At 47.8% G+C, this 17,969-nt stretch overlaps 1 protein-coding gene across 1 annotated transcript in view; it reads right to left on the bottom strand.

Moving 5' to 3' along the window:
- NANS (N-acetylneuraminate synthase) overlaps nt 1-17,142 on the bottom strand; it is an 81,395-nt gene extending 64,253 nt beyond the window's left edge. Inside the window, exons 1-2 of the mRNA XM_063914632.1 lie at nt 16,853-17,142; nt 2,044-2,259 (exon numbers count right to left, since the gene is read on the bottom strand). Coding sequence (XP_063770702.1) covers nt 2,044-2,259; nt 16,853-16,984 — 348 coding nt within the window. The 5' untranslated portion in view covers nt 16,985-17,142. The remainder of the gene's footprint in view (nt 1-2,043; nt 2,260-16,852) is intronic.
- Between the last annotated feature and the right edge of the window lie 827 nt (nt 17,143-17,969).

The following is a 17,969-nucleotide window of genomic DNA, read 5'->3' as shown; positions in this document are numbered from 1 at the left end:
CTGAGGGAGATAGCCACGCCCCCTTCTCGGCGGGCTTATCCCGCTCTTTTATTAATATTATGGCAGGGGATTTTTACACATATATAGTTTATTAGACTATATTATGTGTATTTTTGCCATTTTGTAAGGTAATCTTATTGCAGCCCAGGGCGCCCCCCCTCCTCCCCCCAGCGCCCTGCACCCATCAGTGACCGGAGTATGTGGTGTGCATGGGGAGCAATGGCGCACAGCTGCAGTGCTGTGCGCTACCTTAATGAAGACCGGAGTCTTCAGCCGCCGATTTTGTCCTCGGATATCTTCCGTCTTCAGGCTCTGCAAGGGGGACGGCGGCGCGGCTCCGGGACCGGACGACCGAGGCTGGGCCTGTGTTCGATCCCTCTGGAGCTATTGGTGTCCAGTAGCCTAGAAGCCCAAGCTAGCTGCAAGCAGGTAGGTTCGCTTCTCTCCCCTAAGTCCCTCGTAGCAGTGAGTCTGTTGCCAGCAGATCTCACTGAAAATAAAAAACCTAATAAATACTTTCTTTACTAGGAGCTCAGGAGAGCCCCTAGTGTGCAACCAGCTCGAGCCGGGCACAGATTCTAACTGAGGTCTGGAGGAGGGGCATAGAGGGAGGAGCCAGTGCACACCAGATAGTACCTAATCTTTCTTTTAGAGTGCCCAGTCTCCTGCGGAGCCCGTCTATTCCCCATGGTCCTTACGGAGTTCCCAGCATCCACTAGGACGTCAGAGAAATTTAGTGCTGTATAACCCGTACTCAGAGTGGGATACAGGGAGACTCACCTCACTTCCAAGATCGATCAAAACGTTAGCGAACGCCGAGTGGATCCAGGCACTACTAGTGTACACTGCCGCTCCGGGATGGACATCGACGCCTGTACTGCGACCGGGTCTCCTCACGGTAGCGCTTCGTGAACACAGACGCAGCTGCCTATGCTGCGACTGAGACCCCTTGTGGTAGCATCTGAGACGGAAGTGAGGCAATCCGGTCATGGCGGGAGACTCGCGGAAACTGATCATGAACTGGGGGGAGGGGCGACCAGGAGAGCGTCTAACTCCCCACCCACCGCTGACATCAACCCTAGGGATCGCAGCCTCATACTAATCCTGGTGCCTTATGATCCCTAAGGCCTAGCGCTGGAGCACCCGTGGTGGCGGCGCGTCAGCTACTGTTTGGTAGTCTCCTCCCAATACAGTGCGGCTGTGTCCGTATTCCCAGACTACGTGGAACAGATGCCTTACCTTCTCCCCATGCTCCGGCCACAGCCTGGTAACGTCTGCTGGACCTGTTAGTATATCCGACACAGACGCCCGTTGAGAGTACGCATGGGTAAGCGTTGTTGCGACCCGGCGGAGAGTTGTTGGAGCGACTCTTTCCAATATGCGTATAAGACGCTGTTAAGAAAGATCGCTCAAAAAACATAGTAAGACTATAAAAAAATAAAATAAGAAAGCTTAGGGCTGCCCAGAACAGCAGCCCTCTGACCATGGTCTGGCTCCTGCCGCACCAAACAAAAAACTGATTTGCCTGAGCCAGTGGGCGGGGATATATGGACGAGCCCGTTGCATCCTGGGAGGACTGAAAGCTTGTGATCGTTTGGTGCCAATCTGCTGTCGCTCCATCATATCCGACTGTTATCCTGTGGACCCTGCCGGAGAAAACATGAATACGATGAGAAGTGTAAAGATCACAAGATAGATAGATAGATAGATGATGCTTTATAACTATCATGCAACTAAGTTTATTACCCATCAAGTCCCAGCGATTGGACATGTATGAGTGGCGGTACAAAAATAGAAAATATGACATCTTAACATTAAAAAAACAAACAAAAAAAATGACAACTTCCAAATATGCTTACATATAAATACATCAATCAATCTATAGGTTGAATGCAGCACAGTGGTGAATAAACGCCAGTCACATTATCTAGCTTTACCTCCCCACCCTGTATGACACGTGATCCTGTGTGCAGAGTTAGTGATATTTTTTATCCATTAGCACAGCAGTTTAAAGTTCATAGTGATTATTTGGTCTTGTCTTACCTCATCCATTCCAGAGGCTGTAAAGTAAATGCCTACTTCCTTTGCATACTTCTGCAACTCCCGATACTGGTCATGATTGAACTCCAGGTGGCGCTTGTGCTCCCCGTACGTCTTACCCCAAGAATGTGGCGAGGTGTATGGCCTTTCTAATGCTTTTTTGTTGAATTTGTGCTCTAACTCGCTCTTCTGGAGCTTTGCACAATCTGCACCACATTCCTGCAAGTATAAAACACATAGGTGTGAGCAATACATTGATGGAATTTCCAATAAACTGATTATTTGTTTGCCTTGGATCAAACAATTCTCTAAAGGGGATATTTATTAAAGCTTGGTGAGAGATAAAGTGGAGAGAAAGTACTAACCAATCAGCTCCTAATTGTCATTACAGAGTGTGGTTGAAAAATTACATTCGTCGTTTGAAAGACTGCACAGTGTATACACACTATATAACAGTGATGCGGAATCTTTGGCGCTTCAGCTGTTGTTGAGCTACACATCCCAACATGCCCTGCTACAGTTTTGCTATTTGGCAATGCTAAAACTGTAGCAGGGCATGCTGGGATGTGTAGTTCAAAAACAGCTGGAGTGCCAAAGTTTCCCCATCGCTGCTATATAATTTGTGACAGTGTTCAAGGGAAATAAGGACGACCATTGCGTTGCTTGCACATCATCTAGTGTGTACCCTGCATAAGTGTTAAGCTAGCTATAGGCTGCACAACCAGTGCAGATGGACAAGAGTAGAACTGAGTGCCCAATAATTAGAGCACCTCCACACAGTGCAAACTTATGGAAGTGATGTCTACTGCACATGCAGTCTCCGGGAACATGGCATCCGCACCTTGTACCCGGGGACAGTCACTAGGTTGACCACTGAAGGTAGATAGTGAGTAGGTCGACACTGACTGAAGGCAGACACCTAACCAGGTCGACATGTATGGAAGGTAGGCATGGGCAAGGTCAACAGTTTTTTGTGGAGAGGGGGGGTTACCTGAATTTCCATCTGGGACCACCGACAATTGAAACGTATTCGCTTTGGGCACGGTGTCTCCCTACGCTCGCCACAAGGTTTCTAACCAACTCTATGATCACTTCGATAGAGGAGGTATGAAAAAGTCCTAACCCCCCCCCCCCCCCCAAACAACTGTGTCGACCTAATGACCATGTCTACCTATGCATGTGTCGGACCTGCCCACTGTCGACCTTCAATGGTCGACCTAATGACTGTCAACCTAGACTGCAATACATTACAAAAGAGCCATGTACCGAGACAGTGTCTCGAGACACTCCACTGAGCTGAGTCATGTGTCAACTCACTTCACTGTATCTCTTTGCCCATGACTAGTGTGAACAGTAGGCAGTGCACTGCTGAAAGAAACTGGGAACTTCAATGCGTTTCCGCAAAGGGGGCGTGGTCTCAACTTTGTCACTCTTGGGGGGCATGCCAATTACTTAGAGTGCCAGCATATTCCGTTGTGCTTTACAATTTACTGATGTGAATGGGCAAATATTCTCTGTATAGCGCTGCGGAATATGTGTGCGCTATATAAGTAACTGGTGGTAATAATAATAATAATAATGGGGGGAAAAACAGTAATAAAACACAAATCTGGGTAATAAACAGACAGAAAAAGAGGTAAGAGGACCCTGCTCGCATGCTTACAATCTATAGGGAAAATGTATGATAGTGGTTTGCATTTATTATAGAAAGTCCTGCTCAAGGGAGCCTACAAAATTTAGGGGTCTATTTACTAATCCTTGGATGGAGATAAAATCAGCGGAGATAAAGTACCAGCCAATCAGTTCCTGTCATTTTTCAAACCCAGCCTGTGGTATGGCAGTTAGGATCCAATTGGCTGGTACTTTATCTACTCTGACTTTATCTCCATCCAAGGCTTAGCAAATAGACCCCATAGACTGTTACACAGGCACGTCTCATCTCTTTGCTCAGAGGGTGTTCTTCTGTCAACCTACACAATTCAGTTCTACTCCAATCCATCACTTGATGTATTTGCATGCTGACTATATGACACCCACTCAGTGAGTAGGTTTCTAAGCGTCTGCATAAAATTAACTACAGATGGTTACAGAGCACAACAGGACAACCTTATTTTGTAAGATTACAAGCCAAGGGGAACATTACACACACAGAGATTATATATATATATATATATATATATATATATATATATATATATATATATATATATATATATATATATATATATATATATATATATATATATATATATATATATATATATGTATAATCTCTATCTATCTCTCCTGCGTATGTCCCGGCACTCCTCTAGTGAAACTTGCTGTGGTGTCCTTCCTTGTGGGCACATCGACCCACCACAATACTGCAGACAAATGTAGGCAGCACTCACAGACTTGAACAGTGATGAAGAACTTCGCCCTCACGGGTGAAGTATTTATTGCAACATACAGGTGACGTTTCGGGGACGTATCCCCTTCCTCAGTTCTGATATATATCTCCCAGCAAAAGAATTTAGTTTCAAGGATTTTTATAATAAACATAAAAAGAAGAAAAACTGCAGACAAATAATGACAGTATGCCCAGCTCATGTGCCGAGAGCTGATTAAAGTGACATGACATGAAAGGTGCGGTGGTGAAGATGACTGAGAAAGATTTTGCATTATGGAACACATAGCATAAAAAAAGTTATTGGTTTTACTTGGCACTGCAGTGTATTTCCACTACACAAAATAAAATCTTAACCCTATAATCTACAAAATAATACCCCATATCTCTGGTGGCAGTGAACTATTGCTGTGAACAAAATGGACCTCAGATACACATTGGAGACTGAATTAATATACTTACCGTATATACTCGAGTATAAGTCGACCCGAATATAAGCCGAGGCACCTAATTTTACCTTAAAAAACTGGGAAAAAATAAGAATTTACTTACCGATAATTCTATTTCTCGGAGTCCGTAGTGGATGCTGGGGTTCCTGAAAGGACCATGGGGAATAGCGGCTCCGCAGGAGACAGGGCACAAAAAGTAAAGCTTTAGGATCAGGTGGTGTGCACTGGCTCCTCCCCCTATGACCCTCCTCCAAGCCTCAGTTAGGATACTGTGCCCGGACGAGCGTACACAATAAGGAAGGATTTTGAATCCCGGGTAAGACTCATACCAGCCACACCAATCACACTGTACAACCTGTGATCTGAACCCAGTTAACAGTATGATAACAGCGGAGCCTCTGAAAAGATGGCTCACAACAATAATAACCCGATTTTTGTAACTATGTACAAGTATTGCAGATAATCCGCACTTGGGATGGGCGCCCAGCATCCACTACGGACTCCGAGAAATAGAATTATCGGTAAGTAAATTCTTATTTTCTCTATCGTCCTAGTGGATGCTGGGGTTCCTGAAAGGACCATGGGGATTATACCAAAGCTCCCAAACGGGCGGGAGAGTGCGGATGACTCTGCAGCACCGAATGAGAGAACTCCAGGTCCTCCTCAGCCAGGGTATCAAATTTGTAGAATTTAGCAAACGTGTTTGCCCCTGACCAAGTAGCTGCTCGGCAAAGTTGTAAAGCCGAGACCCCTCGGGCAGCCGCCCAAGATGAGCCCACTTTCCTTGTGGAATGGGCTTTTACTGATTTTGGCTGTGGCAATCCTGCCACAGAATGTGCAAGCTGAATTGTACTACAAATCCAACGAGCAATCGTCTGCTTAGAAGCAGGAGCACCCAGCTTGTTGGGTGCATACAGGATAAACAGCGAGTCAGATTTTCTGACTCCAGCCGTCCTGGAAACATATATTTTCAAGGCCCTGACAACGTCAAGCAACTTAGAGTCCTCTAAGTCCCTGGTAGCCGCAGGTACCACAATAGGTTGGTTCATGTGAAATGCAGAAACCACCTTAGGTAGAAATTGAGGACGAGTCCTCAATTCCGCCCTGTCAGAATGAAAAATTAAGTAAGGGCTTTTATATGATAAAGCCGCCAATTCTGACACACGCCTGGCTGAAGCCAAGGCTAACAGCATCGACACCTTCCATGTGAGATATTTTAAGTCCACAGTGGAAAGTGGTTCAAACCAATGTGACTTTAGAAAACTCAACACCACATTGAGATCCCAAGGTGCCACTGGAGGCACAAAAGGAGGCTGTATGTGCAGGACCCCTTTTACAAATGTCTGAACTTCAGGTACTGAAGCCAGTTCTTTCTGGAAGAAAATCGACAGGGCCGAAATTTGAACCTTAATGGACCCTAATTTTAGGCCCATAGACAGTCCTGTTTGCAGGAAATGAAGGAAACGACCCAGTTGAAATTCCTCTGTAGGGGCCTTCTTGGCCTCACACCACGCAACATATTTACGCCAAATGCGGTGATAATGTTTTGCGGTTACGTCCTTCCTGGCTTTGACCAGAGTAGGGATGACTTCTTCTGGAATGCCTTTTTCCCTCAGGATCCGGCGTTCAACCGCCATGCCGTCAAACGCAGCCGCGGTAAGTCTTGGAACAGACAAGGCTCCTGCAGTAGCAGGTCCTTTCTTAGAGGTAGAGGCCACGGTTCGTCCGTGAGCATCTCTTGAAGTTCCGGGTACCAAGTCCGTCTTGGCCAATCCGGAACCACGAGTATAGTTCTTACTCCTCTCCTTCTTATGATTCTCAGTACTTTTGGTATGAGAGGCAGAGGAGGGAACACATACACTGACTGGTACACCCACGGCGTTACCAGAGCGTCCACTGCTATTGCCTGAGGGTCCCTTGACCTGGCGCAATATCTGTCCAGTTTTTTGTTGAGGCGGGACGCCATCATGTCCACCTTTGGTTTTTCCCAACGGTTTACAATCAGGTGGAAGACTTCTGGATGAAGTCCCCACTCCCCCGGGTGAAGGTCGTGTCTGCTGAGGAAGTCTGCTTCCCAGTTGTCCACTCCCGGAATGAATACTGCTGACAGTGCTATCACATGATTTTCCGCCCAGCGAAGAATCCTTGCAGCTTCTGCCATTGCCCTCCTGCTTCTCGTGCCGCCCTGTCTGTTTACGTGGGCGACTGACGTGATGTTGTCCGATTGGATCAACACCGCCTGACCCTGAAGCAGAGGTTTTGCTTGACTTAGGGCATTGTAAATGGCCCTTAGTTCCAGAATGTTTATATGAAGAGACGTTTCCAGGCTTGACCACAGGCCCTGGAAATTCCTTCCCTGTGTGACTGCTCCCCAGCCTCTCAGGATCCAATCCTGAATGCCAAATCTGCGGCCCTCTAGTAGATGAGCACTCTGCAGCCACCACAGGAGAGACACCCTTGTCCTTGGCGACAGGGTTATCCGCTGATGCATCTGCAGATGCGATCCGGACCATTTGTCCAGTAGATCCCACTGAAATGTTCTTGCATGGAATCTTCCGAATGGAATCGCTTCGTAAGAAGCCACCATTTTCCCCAGGACCCTCGTGCACTGATGCACTGAGACCTGTCCTGGTTTTAGGAGGTTCCTGACTAGCTCGGATAACTCCCTGGCCTTCTCCTCCGGGAGAAACACCTTCTTCTGGACTGTGTCCAGAATCATTCCTAGGAACAGTAGACGTGTCGTTGGAATCAGCTGCGATTTTGGAATATTTAGAATCCACCCGTGCTGACGTAACACTACCTGAGATAGTGCTACTCCGACTTCTAACTGTTCCCTGGATCTTGCCCTTATCAGGAGATCGTCCAAGTAAGGGATAATTAAAATGTCTTTTCTTCTTAGAAGAATCATCATTTCGGCCATTACCTTGGTAAAGACCCGAGGTGCCGTGGACAATCCAAACGGCAGCGTCTGAAACTGATAATGACAGTTTTGTACTACAAACCTGAGGTACCCTTGGTGAGAAGGGTATATCGGGACGTGGAGATAAGCATCCTTGATGTCCAGAGACACCATATAGTCCCCTTCTTCCAGGTTTGCTATCACTGCTCTGAGTGACTCCATCTTGAATTTGAACCTTTTTATGTAAGTGTTCAAGGATTTCAGATTTAAAATTGGTCTCACCGAGCCGTCCGGCTTCGGTACCACAAACAGCGTGGAATAATACCCCTTTCCTTGTTGCAGGAGGGGTACCTTGATTATCACCTGCTGGGAATACAGCTTGTGAATGGCTGCCAAAACTGCCTCCCTGTCGGAGGGAGACTTTGGTAAAGCAGACTTCAGGAAACGACGAGGGGGAAACGCCTCGAATTCCAGTTTGTACCCCTGCGATACTACCTGTAGAATCCAGGGATCCACTTGCGAGTGAGCCCACTGCGCGTTGAAATTCTTGAGACGGGCCCCCACCATATCTGAGTCTGCTTGTAAAGCCCCAGCGTCATGCTGAAGACTTGGCAGAAGCAGGGGAGGGCTTCTGCTCCTGTGAAGCGGCTGCATGGTGCAGTCTTTTTCCTCTTCCTCTGCCCCGGGGCAGAAAAGAGTGGCCTTTTGCTCGCTTGTACTTATGGGAACGAAAGGACTGAGTTTGAAAAGACGGTGTCTTTTTCTGCTGATGTGGAGTGACCTGGGGTAAAAAGGTGGATTTTCCAGCCGTTGCCGTGGCCACCAGGTCCGATAGACCAGCCCCAAATAACTCCTCCCCTTTATACGGCAATACTTCCATGTGCCGTTTGGAATCCGCATCCCCTGACCACTGTCGCGTCCATAACGCTCTTCTGGCAGAGATGGACATAGCACTTATTCTTGATGCCAGGGTGCAAATATCCCTCTGTGCATCACGCATATATAGTAGTGCATCCTTTAAATGTTCTATAGTTAACAAAATATTGTCCCTATCCAGGGTATCAATATTCTCGGTCAGGGAATCCGACCATGCGACTCCAGCACTGCACATCCAGGCTGAGGCGATTGCTGGTCGCAGTATAACACCAGTATGTGTGTATATACTTTTTAGGATATTTTCCAGCCTTCTATCAGCTGGTTCTTTGAGGGTAGCCGTATCAGGAGACGGTAACGCTACTTGTTTTGATAAACGTGTGAGCGCCTTATCTACCCTAGGGGGTGTTTCCCAACGCGCCCTAACCTCTGGCGGGAAAGGATATAATGCTAATAATTTTTTAGAAATTAGCTGTTTTTTATCGGGGGAAACCCACGCTTTTTCACACACCTCATTTATTTCCTCTGACTCAGGAAAAAATATTGGTAGTTTTTTCTCTCCCCACATAATACCCTTCTTTGTGGTACTTGTAGTGTCAGAAAGGTTCAATGCCTCTTTCATTGCCGTGATCATGTAACGTGTGGCCCTACTGGACATTACGTTTGTCTCGTCACCGTCGACACTAGACTCAGTATCTGTGTCAGGGTCTGTGTCGACCCACTGAGGTAACGGGCGTTTTAGCGCCCCTGACGGTGTCTGAGACGCCTGGACAGGCACTAATTGATTTGCCGGCTGTCTCATGTCGTCAACAGTTTTCTGCAAATTGCTGACATTATCACTTAATTGTTTAAATACAATCATCCAGTCAGGTGTCGACTCCCTAGGGGGTGACATCACCAACACAGGCAACTGCTCCGCCTCCACATAATTTTCCTCCTCATACATGTCGACACACGCGTACCGACACACAGCACACACACCGGGAATGCTCTGATAGAGGACAGGACCCCACTTAGCCCTTTGGAGAGACAGAGGGAGAGTCTGCCAGCACACACCCAGCGCTATATATATATATATATATATATATATATATATATACACACAGGGATAACCTTATAAAAGTGTTATTCCCTTATAGCTGCTGTTATTATCGTTATTTGCTGCCAAAAATGCCCCCCCTTCTCTTTTTTACCCTGATTCTGAAGCAGGACTGCAGGGGAGAGTCAGGGAGCCGTCCTTCCAGCGGAGCTGTGAGGGAAAATGGCGCTTGTGTGCTGAGGAGATAGGCTCCGCCCCTTCACGACGTCCTTATCTCCCGCTTTTCTGTGTAAAATGGCAGGGGATTAAAATACATCCATATAGCCCAGGAGCTATATGTGATGTATTCTGTTTTGCCACCTAAGGTATTCCGTTATATTGCGTCTCAGGGCGCTCCCCCCCCAGCGCCCTGCACCCTCAGTGACCGGAGTGTGAAGTGTGCTGAGAGCAATGGCGCACAGCTGCGGTGCTGTGCGCTACCTTAGTCTGAAGACAGGATGTCTTCTGCCGCCGATTTCACCGGACCTCTTAGTCTCTTCTGGCTCTGTAAGGGGGACGGCGGCGCGGCTCCGGTGACCCATCCAGGCTGAACCAGTGATCGTCCCTCTGGAGCTAGTGTCCAGTAGCCTAAGAAACCCGATCCACTCTGCACTCAGGTGAGTCCGTTTCTTCTCCCCTTAGTCCCACGATGCAGTGAGCCTGTTGCCAGCAGGACTCACTGAAAATAAAAAAACCTAACTAAACTTTTATTCTAAGCAGCTCAGGAGAGCCACCTAGATTGCACCCTTCTCGGCCGGGCACAAAAATCTAACTGAGGCTTGGAGGAGGGTCATAGGGGGAGGAGCCAGTGCACACCACCTGATCCTAAAGCTTTACTTTTTGTGCCCTGTCTCCTGCGGAGCCGCTATTCCCCATGGTCCTTTCAGGAACCCCAGCATCCACTAGGACGATAGAGAAATTACTGACTCGAGTATAAGCCTAGGGTGGGAAATGCACAGTGCCAGGGGTTTTCATGCTCAGGGTGTCATGCTCGTTGCCAGGGGTTTCATGCGGTAGGTGTTATGCGTGTTGCTAGGGCTGTGCCCCCAGTGCCACAAATACCCCCAGTGACAGATAAAAACATGCCCCCTTGCTTTGCCCCCAGTAGTTGTGCCCCCTCTTTCTTTGCCCCCAGTAGTTGTGCCCCCTCTTTCTTTGCCCCCAGTAGTTGTGCCCCCTCTTTCTTTGCCCCCAGTCTCTCCCATAGCAGCGCCGCAGAGACACTAGAGGTCAATAATGACCTCTAGTGTCTGTCCCTTGAGCCGGCTGCAGCGGACGCCCACACAGCCCCCGGCGTCTGCTGCAGCCGTGAGTTGGTGACTCGAGTATAAGCCGAGGGGGGCTTTTTCAGCATAGAAAAATGTGCTGAAAAAGTCGGCTTATACTCGAGTATATACGGTACCTCTCCTATGGTTCCTCACACTCTCTGGTTCTGCACGCTGTACATACCATATGACCGTATCCTGCACAGCTTGGTGTAAAGCTCCATTCACTCAGCAATTGGGTAAACCTCCTATTAATAAGTGTGCTACCCAGTCAGTACAAGCTCAAAATGGATGCTGCCTGGTCACTCAGATTTTAACCCACATACAGATGTGTTCTTATACATCTTTGTCACGCCAAAAAAAGTCTACATTTTATCACTTTGTCACACCAAACAGTCCCTCTTTGCATGCCAGGTCACATTAGAATCTCCTAGTATTGGTTATCTTTCCCCCCCCGAAAATGTGTCTTATTCGCAAAACAAATTGCGACCAGGATGCACAAGGAGACTGTGCTGATTCATTTGATATGTGTCTGCAACTGAGTCTCTGGGGTAAATTTACTAAGGTGGGAGGTTTATTTTAAACTGGTGATGTTGCCCCTAGCAACCAGACTATTATCTTCTAGAAGCAGCTAGATAAATGTTAAGTTGAAATGGATTGGTTGCTATAAGCACCATCACCAGTCCTAAAAAAAAAACTCACCTTAGTCAAATTTATTCCCGTAATCTGTACACAAAGGGGTAAATTTACTAAAATGGGAGTTCTATTTAAGATGGGATGTTGCCCATAGCAACCAATCAGATTCTACTTCACATTTATCTAGCACCTTCTCGAAGATAATACCTGGAATCTGATTGGTTGCTATGGGCAACATCCCATCTCAAATAGAACTCCCATCTTAGTAAATTTACCCCAAAGTGTTACAACGCAGCAGCCACCGCTTTTTTTCCAATACAAGTTCTGGTGTGCTCTGTATACACACTCAGCCACACACAATATCATACAGCAAATTAATCAGCAGTCTCCTCGTGTGTCCGAGTCGCATTGCGAATATGCATTTTCTGCAAAAAAAAAAAAAGACGCCCGACAGTAGAAGAGTTGCATGGGACCTGTCGACTCACTGACAACCGGCATCTCGCGCTGCATGGCATATTGAGGCTAGATGTACGAGGACACATCTGTACTTGGTCTAGCTGGGTCAGATCTATACAGTATGTGGATGCCAGCAGCCGGTCAGCAAAAAAACATTACAATCATCTGTCATATGGGGCAGATGACTGTATAAAATTAAGATTTCTGGTTACTGCAGAGCAGCAGCAAATGCATAACCGCCACCAACAGAAGCCAGAGAAAATCCCTATCCAGGTGGTGTGATGACCAGTACTTTATTATTATCCACAGAACCCCTTTAATGTTAATTACATTGTTACCTTCCTTACGGTGAGGTGTTTAGCCAGCGTCTTGTGTACGCAGGGGGGAAATAGTAATGAATGGGCGGGTTAGGTACGAAATTGCGGCAGTCGGTATCCTAACAGTCAAAAGAACGGCAGCAGAATGTTGATGGATCCCGGAAAGTATTTTAACCCTAACCACTCCTCCGCCCTCCGCCCTCCGCCCCCCCCCCCCACAGCCTAACCCCACAATTTACCAGTAGGATCTATCAAGGTGCTGTCGGTCAGGATTCCGCTGGCTGTTTTCTGACTGTCAGGCTCCCGACTGCCAGGATTTTCACCACAATCCATACAAAGGTTATAATAAAAAAAAAAGTGCACACAAAAATTATGTATTGTCATCTTTATACAGAGCCTTAGACATCTTGTTATAGATCAGGCTGTGAATCGGCAGCATATGAGCTTACTTCATGCATGGTCATCATCATCAGCATGTATTTACCAGCCCAGTAACATACGGCTAATAATAAATACAAGTGTGCGTTTCTGCAGATCTGCATGAGCTGCGATACATGAACGACACACCTTTACTTTAATCTGCTGGCGTTTGCACACCCCTTTCCTCCAATTTCTACTGTTAAACGCTCAACATATGGAAACTGACTGTTGAAGCGTTACATCTGTGATCTGCAAGGCCAAATGGGATACATATGATATCCCGGTAGACAGGATGCCAGTTGTCACTACACCAACAGCAGCATCCCACTTGCCAGAATCCCAGCACAGAGTCTGCTCGCCGCCACAGGTTCTATTTCCACTCGGTTGGTGGAATGTACCCACCAAGAGAGTGGGAATACAGACCGTTTGTCAGGATTCCGGGCGTCGGTATTTCACTGGCTGTTAGGATTCTGAAAGCCGGTATACTGACTGCATCTCAACCAAATAACCAGACTACAACGTAGAAACGAATATATGCCTAAGCATCCATCCCTATAAGACACCCAGTTAATTTCATAAAAGTGAGCTTTTGCTAAATATTTACAACTCGTATCCAATTTCCGATGTTAATTTACCACACAGCAAAAACAGGCTTTTAGCCTGATGGTATTATCAGGCTATCCAATTACAGCCCATTTTTACCATGTGGTAAATTACCCCCTTTCGGGCAATAACAGATGGGATCTGGGATAAGTTCCCAGACCCATGCCTTATGACGCAAAAACAGATTTGTAAGGGTTATCAGTGATTTTGCTTTTGCCTCCTAATCCCCGAAAAGTGCTGGAGATCAGGGGCTAATTGGTTAACCCCGGGGGAATCCATTAACCACAGTAATTCACCGCAATTAATTCTATATACCCCTAGTTGTCTGAACACAGCTGGGCTATTGTATTTATAGAGACTGAGATAAAGCTTTGTATTACTGTACATGCTATTTATTGTCTTCAGTGAAGGTGGGAACTAGTGCTCCTGAGTAAAATGTTTCTAATACACTGGAGAACGGAGGTACACAACTCATTGTTTAGGACCCCATGTGTAGTGCCAGAATCTCTTCTTTGGGAGTCCTTGTTTATCAGATACGCAGAATATTCTATGGATAGTTACAAGCTACTCAGAAGAATGGGGCTGTTAACAAATTATCAACAGTGACCATGTTGACACCACAAAGTCAACAGTTATAATGTCGTCATTGTCAGAATGTTGACAATAGGGCTAGGCTGCAGTTGGGCATAGGGATACGCACTAAGGGGTGGGCTCATCGAAACACCAGAGGATGACAGCTTTGACCTGGAAGAAACAGTCACATGACCACTAGGACTCAGAAGCCGTTGTAGCCATCAAGAGAAGGTAAGTCACCGCTGGGCAACCAGGGACAATGGGGTAGAGGTATGATTTGTCAGTATGGGGGAGAAGCGACATAATATGCGCCGATACCGCTTCACTCCCATGTATGTCTGCACGGGGTGCGTGCTCATGACTATGTGCCCCTGCTTATATTGGCACTGCTATTTACAAAATAGCACGCCGTTGTGCGAGACAATGTATGAACGGTCACGATTTTGACAGCTGCAGGTGTCATTGCTCATTTACCACAGCAGGGACAGTCATGACCCTGGCTGCGGCGGCTGCCAGCTTTGGGACGCATGGGAGATCTTGCGATAGTAGCGAGAAATCACGCATGCCCAGTAAGCCGGCTGGGAGGTGAGACACAACATATCAGCACTGGGCTGATGCGCTGTGGGGGAGACAGAGGGGCAAAGTCCAGGCTGTTTGAGAATTTCTGAGAGTCTGTCCGTATTTTTTAAATGCCAATCGTCTGCAAAGCAACATGAGGCCGGTTTTGCCTTGTAAATGATTGCCGCTCAATTACATATTGCCCCACGTGTGACCGGACTTTGAAACATTTTTTCTTCAATGGGTCAGAGATGTTGGGTTACGGAAAACAGAACCAAGGGGGCAGTAACCACAAAACGTCTGAGAACTGCTCTAAGGAAACTAGAGCTTTAAGGGTCTATTCACTAAGCCTTGGATGGAGATAAAGTACCAGCCAATCGGCTCCTAACTGCCATTTTTCAAACCCAGCCTGTGACATGGGAGTTAGCAGCCGATTGGCTGGTGCTTTATCTCCAGCGACTTTATCTCCATCCAAGGCTTAGTACATAGACCCCTATGTATTACAAATTATGATCAGAATAACGCCCCTTACACACTAAGTGATCCGCCGCCGAGCTGCCCGACAGTAGCGGATCCCGCCACGGGCAAGCAGGACTTTTGCCCGGGGCACCGCCTCCCGGAGGGCGCAGGGCGCCATCCGGAGGGCGCCGCACCAGGGCAAGATCCGCTGCTGCTGTGCCCCCCGCTGTGAAGGGAAACTAGATGCGTACGCGTCTAGTTTCCCTTCGTGGAGAGGTCCTACGCGTCGTTTCCCTTCGTGGAGAGGACCTTTGCTGTGCGGTGCGCGATGACGTCATCGCGCACCGCACATTTCAGCGCTACAGTAGTCTGTACAGGGGGCGTAAATGACCACGCCCCCTGTACAAAGTCACACACCCTATTGGCGCCCGGGTCGCACAGAGCCCCAGAACCGGCCCTGCTGCCCGACGTCACCCGGCTCCATAGCAGTGCATGCTAACATAGACGAGATTGTCCATATTGGCCTGCATGCATAAGCAACCCAGCACCAACGATAAACGAGCGCGGGGCTGCGTATCGTTCATCGTTGGTGCCTACACACTGAACGATATGAACGAGTTCTCGTTCATTAATGAACGAGAACGTTCATCTCGTTCAGTGATATCTTTAAGTGTGTAGGGCACTTTAGAACAGCACACAGTTCTTGACAGCAGCCCTAAGATATAAATATGTCAATGGCATCACTATAGCTTGATCATAACCCCTTCTGTGAAATAGATTTCTAGGTAAAATAGCATATGTTAAAAAAATTGTTATTATTGAGAGATGTATAAGCCAAATAATAAACACACACATATCTATCCATCTATATACACACATATGGCATGTGATCAATATACTGCCTGTCGGGATCCTGGCGTTCAGAATTCAGGTGCCAGAATTCAGACAGGCATGTAAATGCTGGCGGCCTGAGACCCATCTGAAGCCCAATATAACCCCCTCAGGTGGTGGCCCATGCCACCACCCGAGGGGGAATAGAATAGTGTAGCGAGCAAAGCACGCCACCGGGCCCGAAGCGTGGCGAGCCCCTGAGGGGACTTGCTGTCGGGATTCTTGTGACAGTCTCCTGACCACTGGGGATCACATACTGAATCCACATATACATATCTGCTGGATGCGGTCAGGATCCAGACAGACCGAATACAGACAGTGGGATCTAAACGGTCAGAATCCTGCGGGTAAATTTGGGGAGGGGGAGAATTAGGGTTTAAATACTTACCAGGATCCATCAGGAGACAGAAAAATATATATATATATATATATATATATATATATATATATATATATATATATATATATATGTACAGCTCCCACTTTCTCATGCTCAGTCATTTAGAAGCAAGCTGATACCACAGTACAACCCTTACAGTTGCAGCAAGCTCTTCAAACCCACTCCCACCTCCCCTTACACCCACACTGTAGAAAAATACATTTTAATTTGCCACCTTGTAGATTAGAGACTAAGGAAAGGCGTGATCTTTTTTCTCCCCAACACAAAATGGCTTAAAGGAAAGGTGGCACCGGCTGGCTCATAGCTCACCAGGGCTAGTGTTGAGACGTGTCAGCTCCAATAACTAACATACACAGAACGATGGGTGGGTTACCCACCTCCAGATTACAGGACTATTACACACAGCCACCCAGAGTTTATCATCAGCCCGTGCAGGGTAATGATATACAATGGAGCCCAGACTGCAGCCCTAGCACTGTGCACATGCACACACATGTAACTGGCCGCTCACACACACGGGCACATAATAGGGCAGCCCCATCCTGTTACCTTAACCATGCGAATCATCTTCTTGGCGATCTCCAGATCGCCCTGGTGATTCTGCCCAATCTCTGCTATGATGAAACACGGGTGCTCGCCACCCACCATCCGCCCGGGACATAGCTCAAATTGTAAAGGCATTGTGAGCGCGGGTCTACGCCGGGGAGACAGACGAGGTAACACTGCAGAGAGACAGAGACCCTGCTGCTACCGTGTACCCTCCTCCTCCTGCAGCGGCACAGCCTGCACTGTCTGTCAGAGACGTGTCCTCTCCACGGCCGCACCCACAGCCAATCACCGCCATGGGAAGCAGGAAGCGCGCTCATCTGATCCGACCAACCAGACACGCCCCACATCGTCCTGGCCACGCCTCTGTCACTGTGCACACACGGGTCATTGTGTCACTCTTCTGCAGCACAGCTGGAGCCCCGGACTTCGCCTTTAGAGAGTTGGGTGTGTGTAACAGGGACGTGCGGTGAGCTAAATAGATCAGGAGGGCTCTGCCTCACCCCACCGCACGTCACTGTGTACAGTATGTATGTATGCCTTCCTGTGTGTGTATATCTGGTATCTATATACACATAAATGTAGATAGCTCTACAGCCCACACAGGGATGTGCCTCTGCCTCCCCTGGCATACTCATTGTCAAACTCCTGAGCTGTTATATAAAAAGGAGTAAAGGGCCCTACTCATTTCCCGATGCGCCGCCGAGGTGCCCGACGGCCGATGCGGCCGACGAGCGACCCGGCGGCGGGGGGGCAGTGACGGGGGGAGTGAAGTTTCTGCATGCACAGCCGACGGGAGACCAGCGATGAACGAGCGCGGGGACGCGCATCGTTCATCGCTGGAGTCTCCACACTGAAAGATATGAACGAGTTCTCGTTCATTTATGAACGAGATCGTTCATATCTTTCTGAAAATCGGCCAGTGTGTAGGGCCTATAAGGGCCCTACAGGCTGGGCGACCCGCCACCGAGCTCCCTGACCGCCTATACGGCAGATGGGCGACTCGGTGACGGGGGGAGTCACCCGGCGCCATAGCAATGCAATGCATGCTAATATGGACAATCTCGTCCATACTGGCCTGCATGCATAAGCGACAGAGCACCAACGATGAACGTGTGCG

This window comes from Pseudophryne corroboree, chromosome 1 (assembly GCF_028390025.1).
Source record: "Pseudophryne corroboree isolate aPseCor3 chromosome 1, aPseCor3.hap2, whole genome shotgun sequence".
NCBI classification, from domain to species: Eukaryota; Metazoa; Chordata; class Amphibia; order Anura; family Myobatrachidae; genus Pseudophryne; species Pseudophryne corroboree.
The sequence above is the reverse complement of the archived record's forward strand: the minus strand, read 5'-3'. Positions and strand labels throughout refer to the sequence as shown.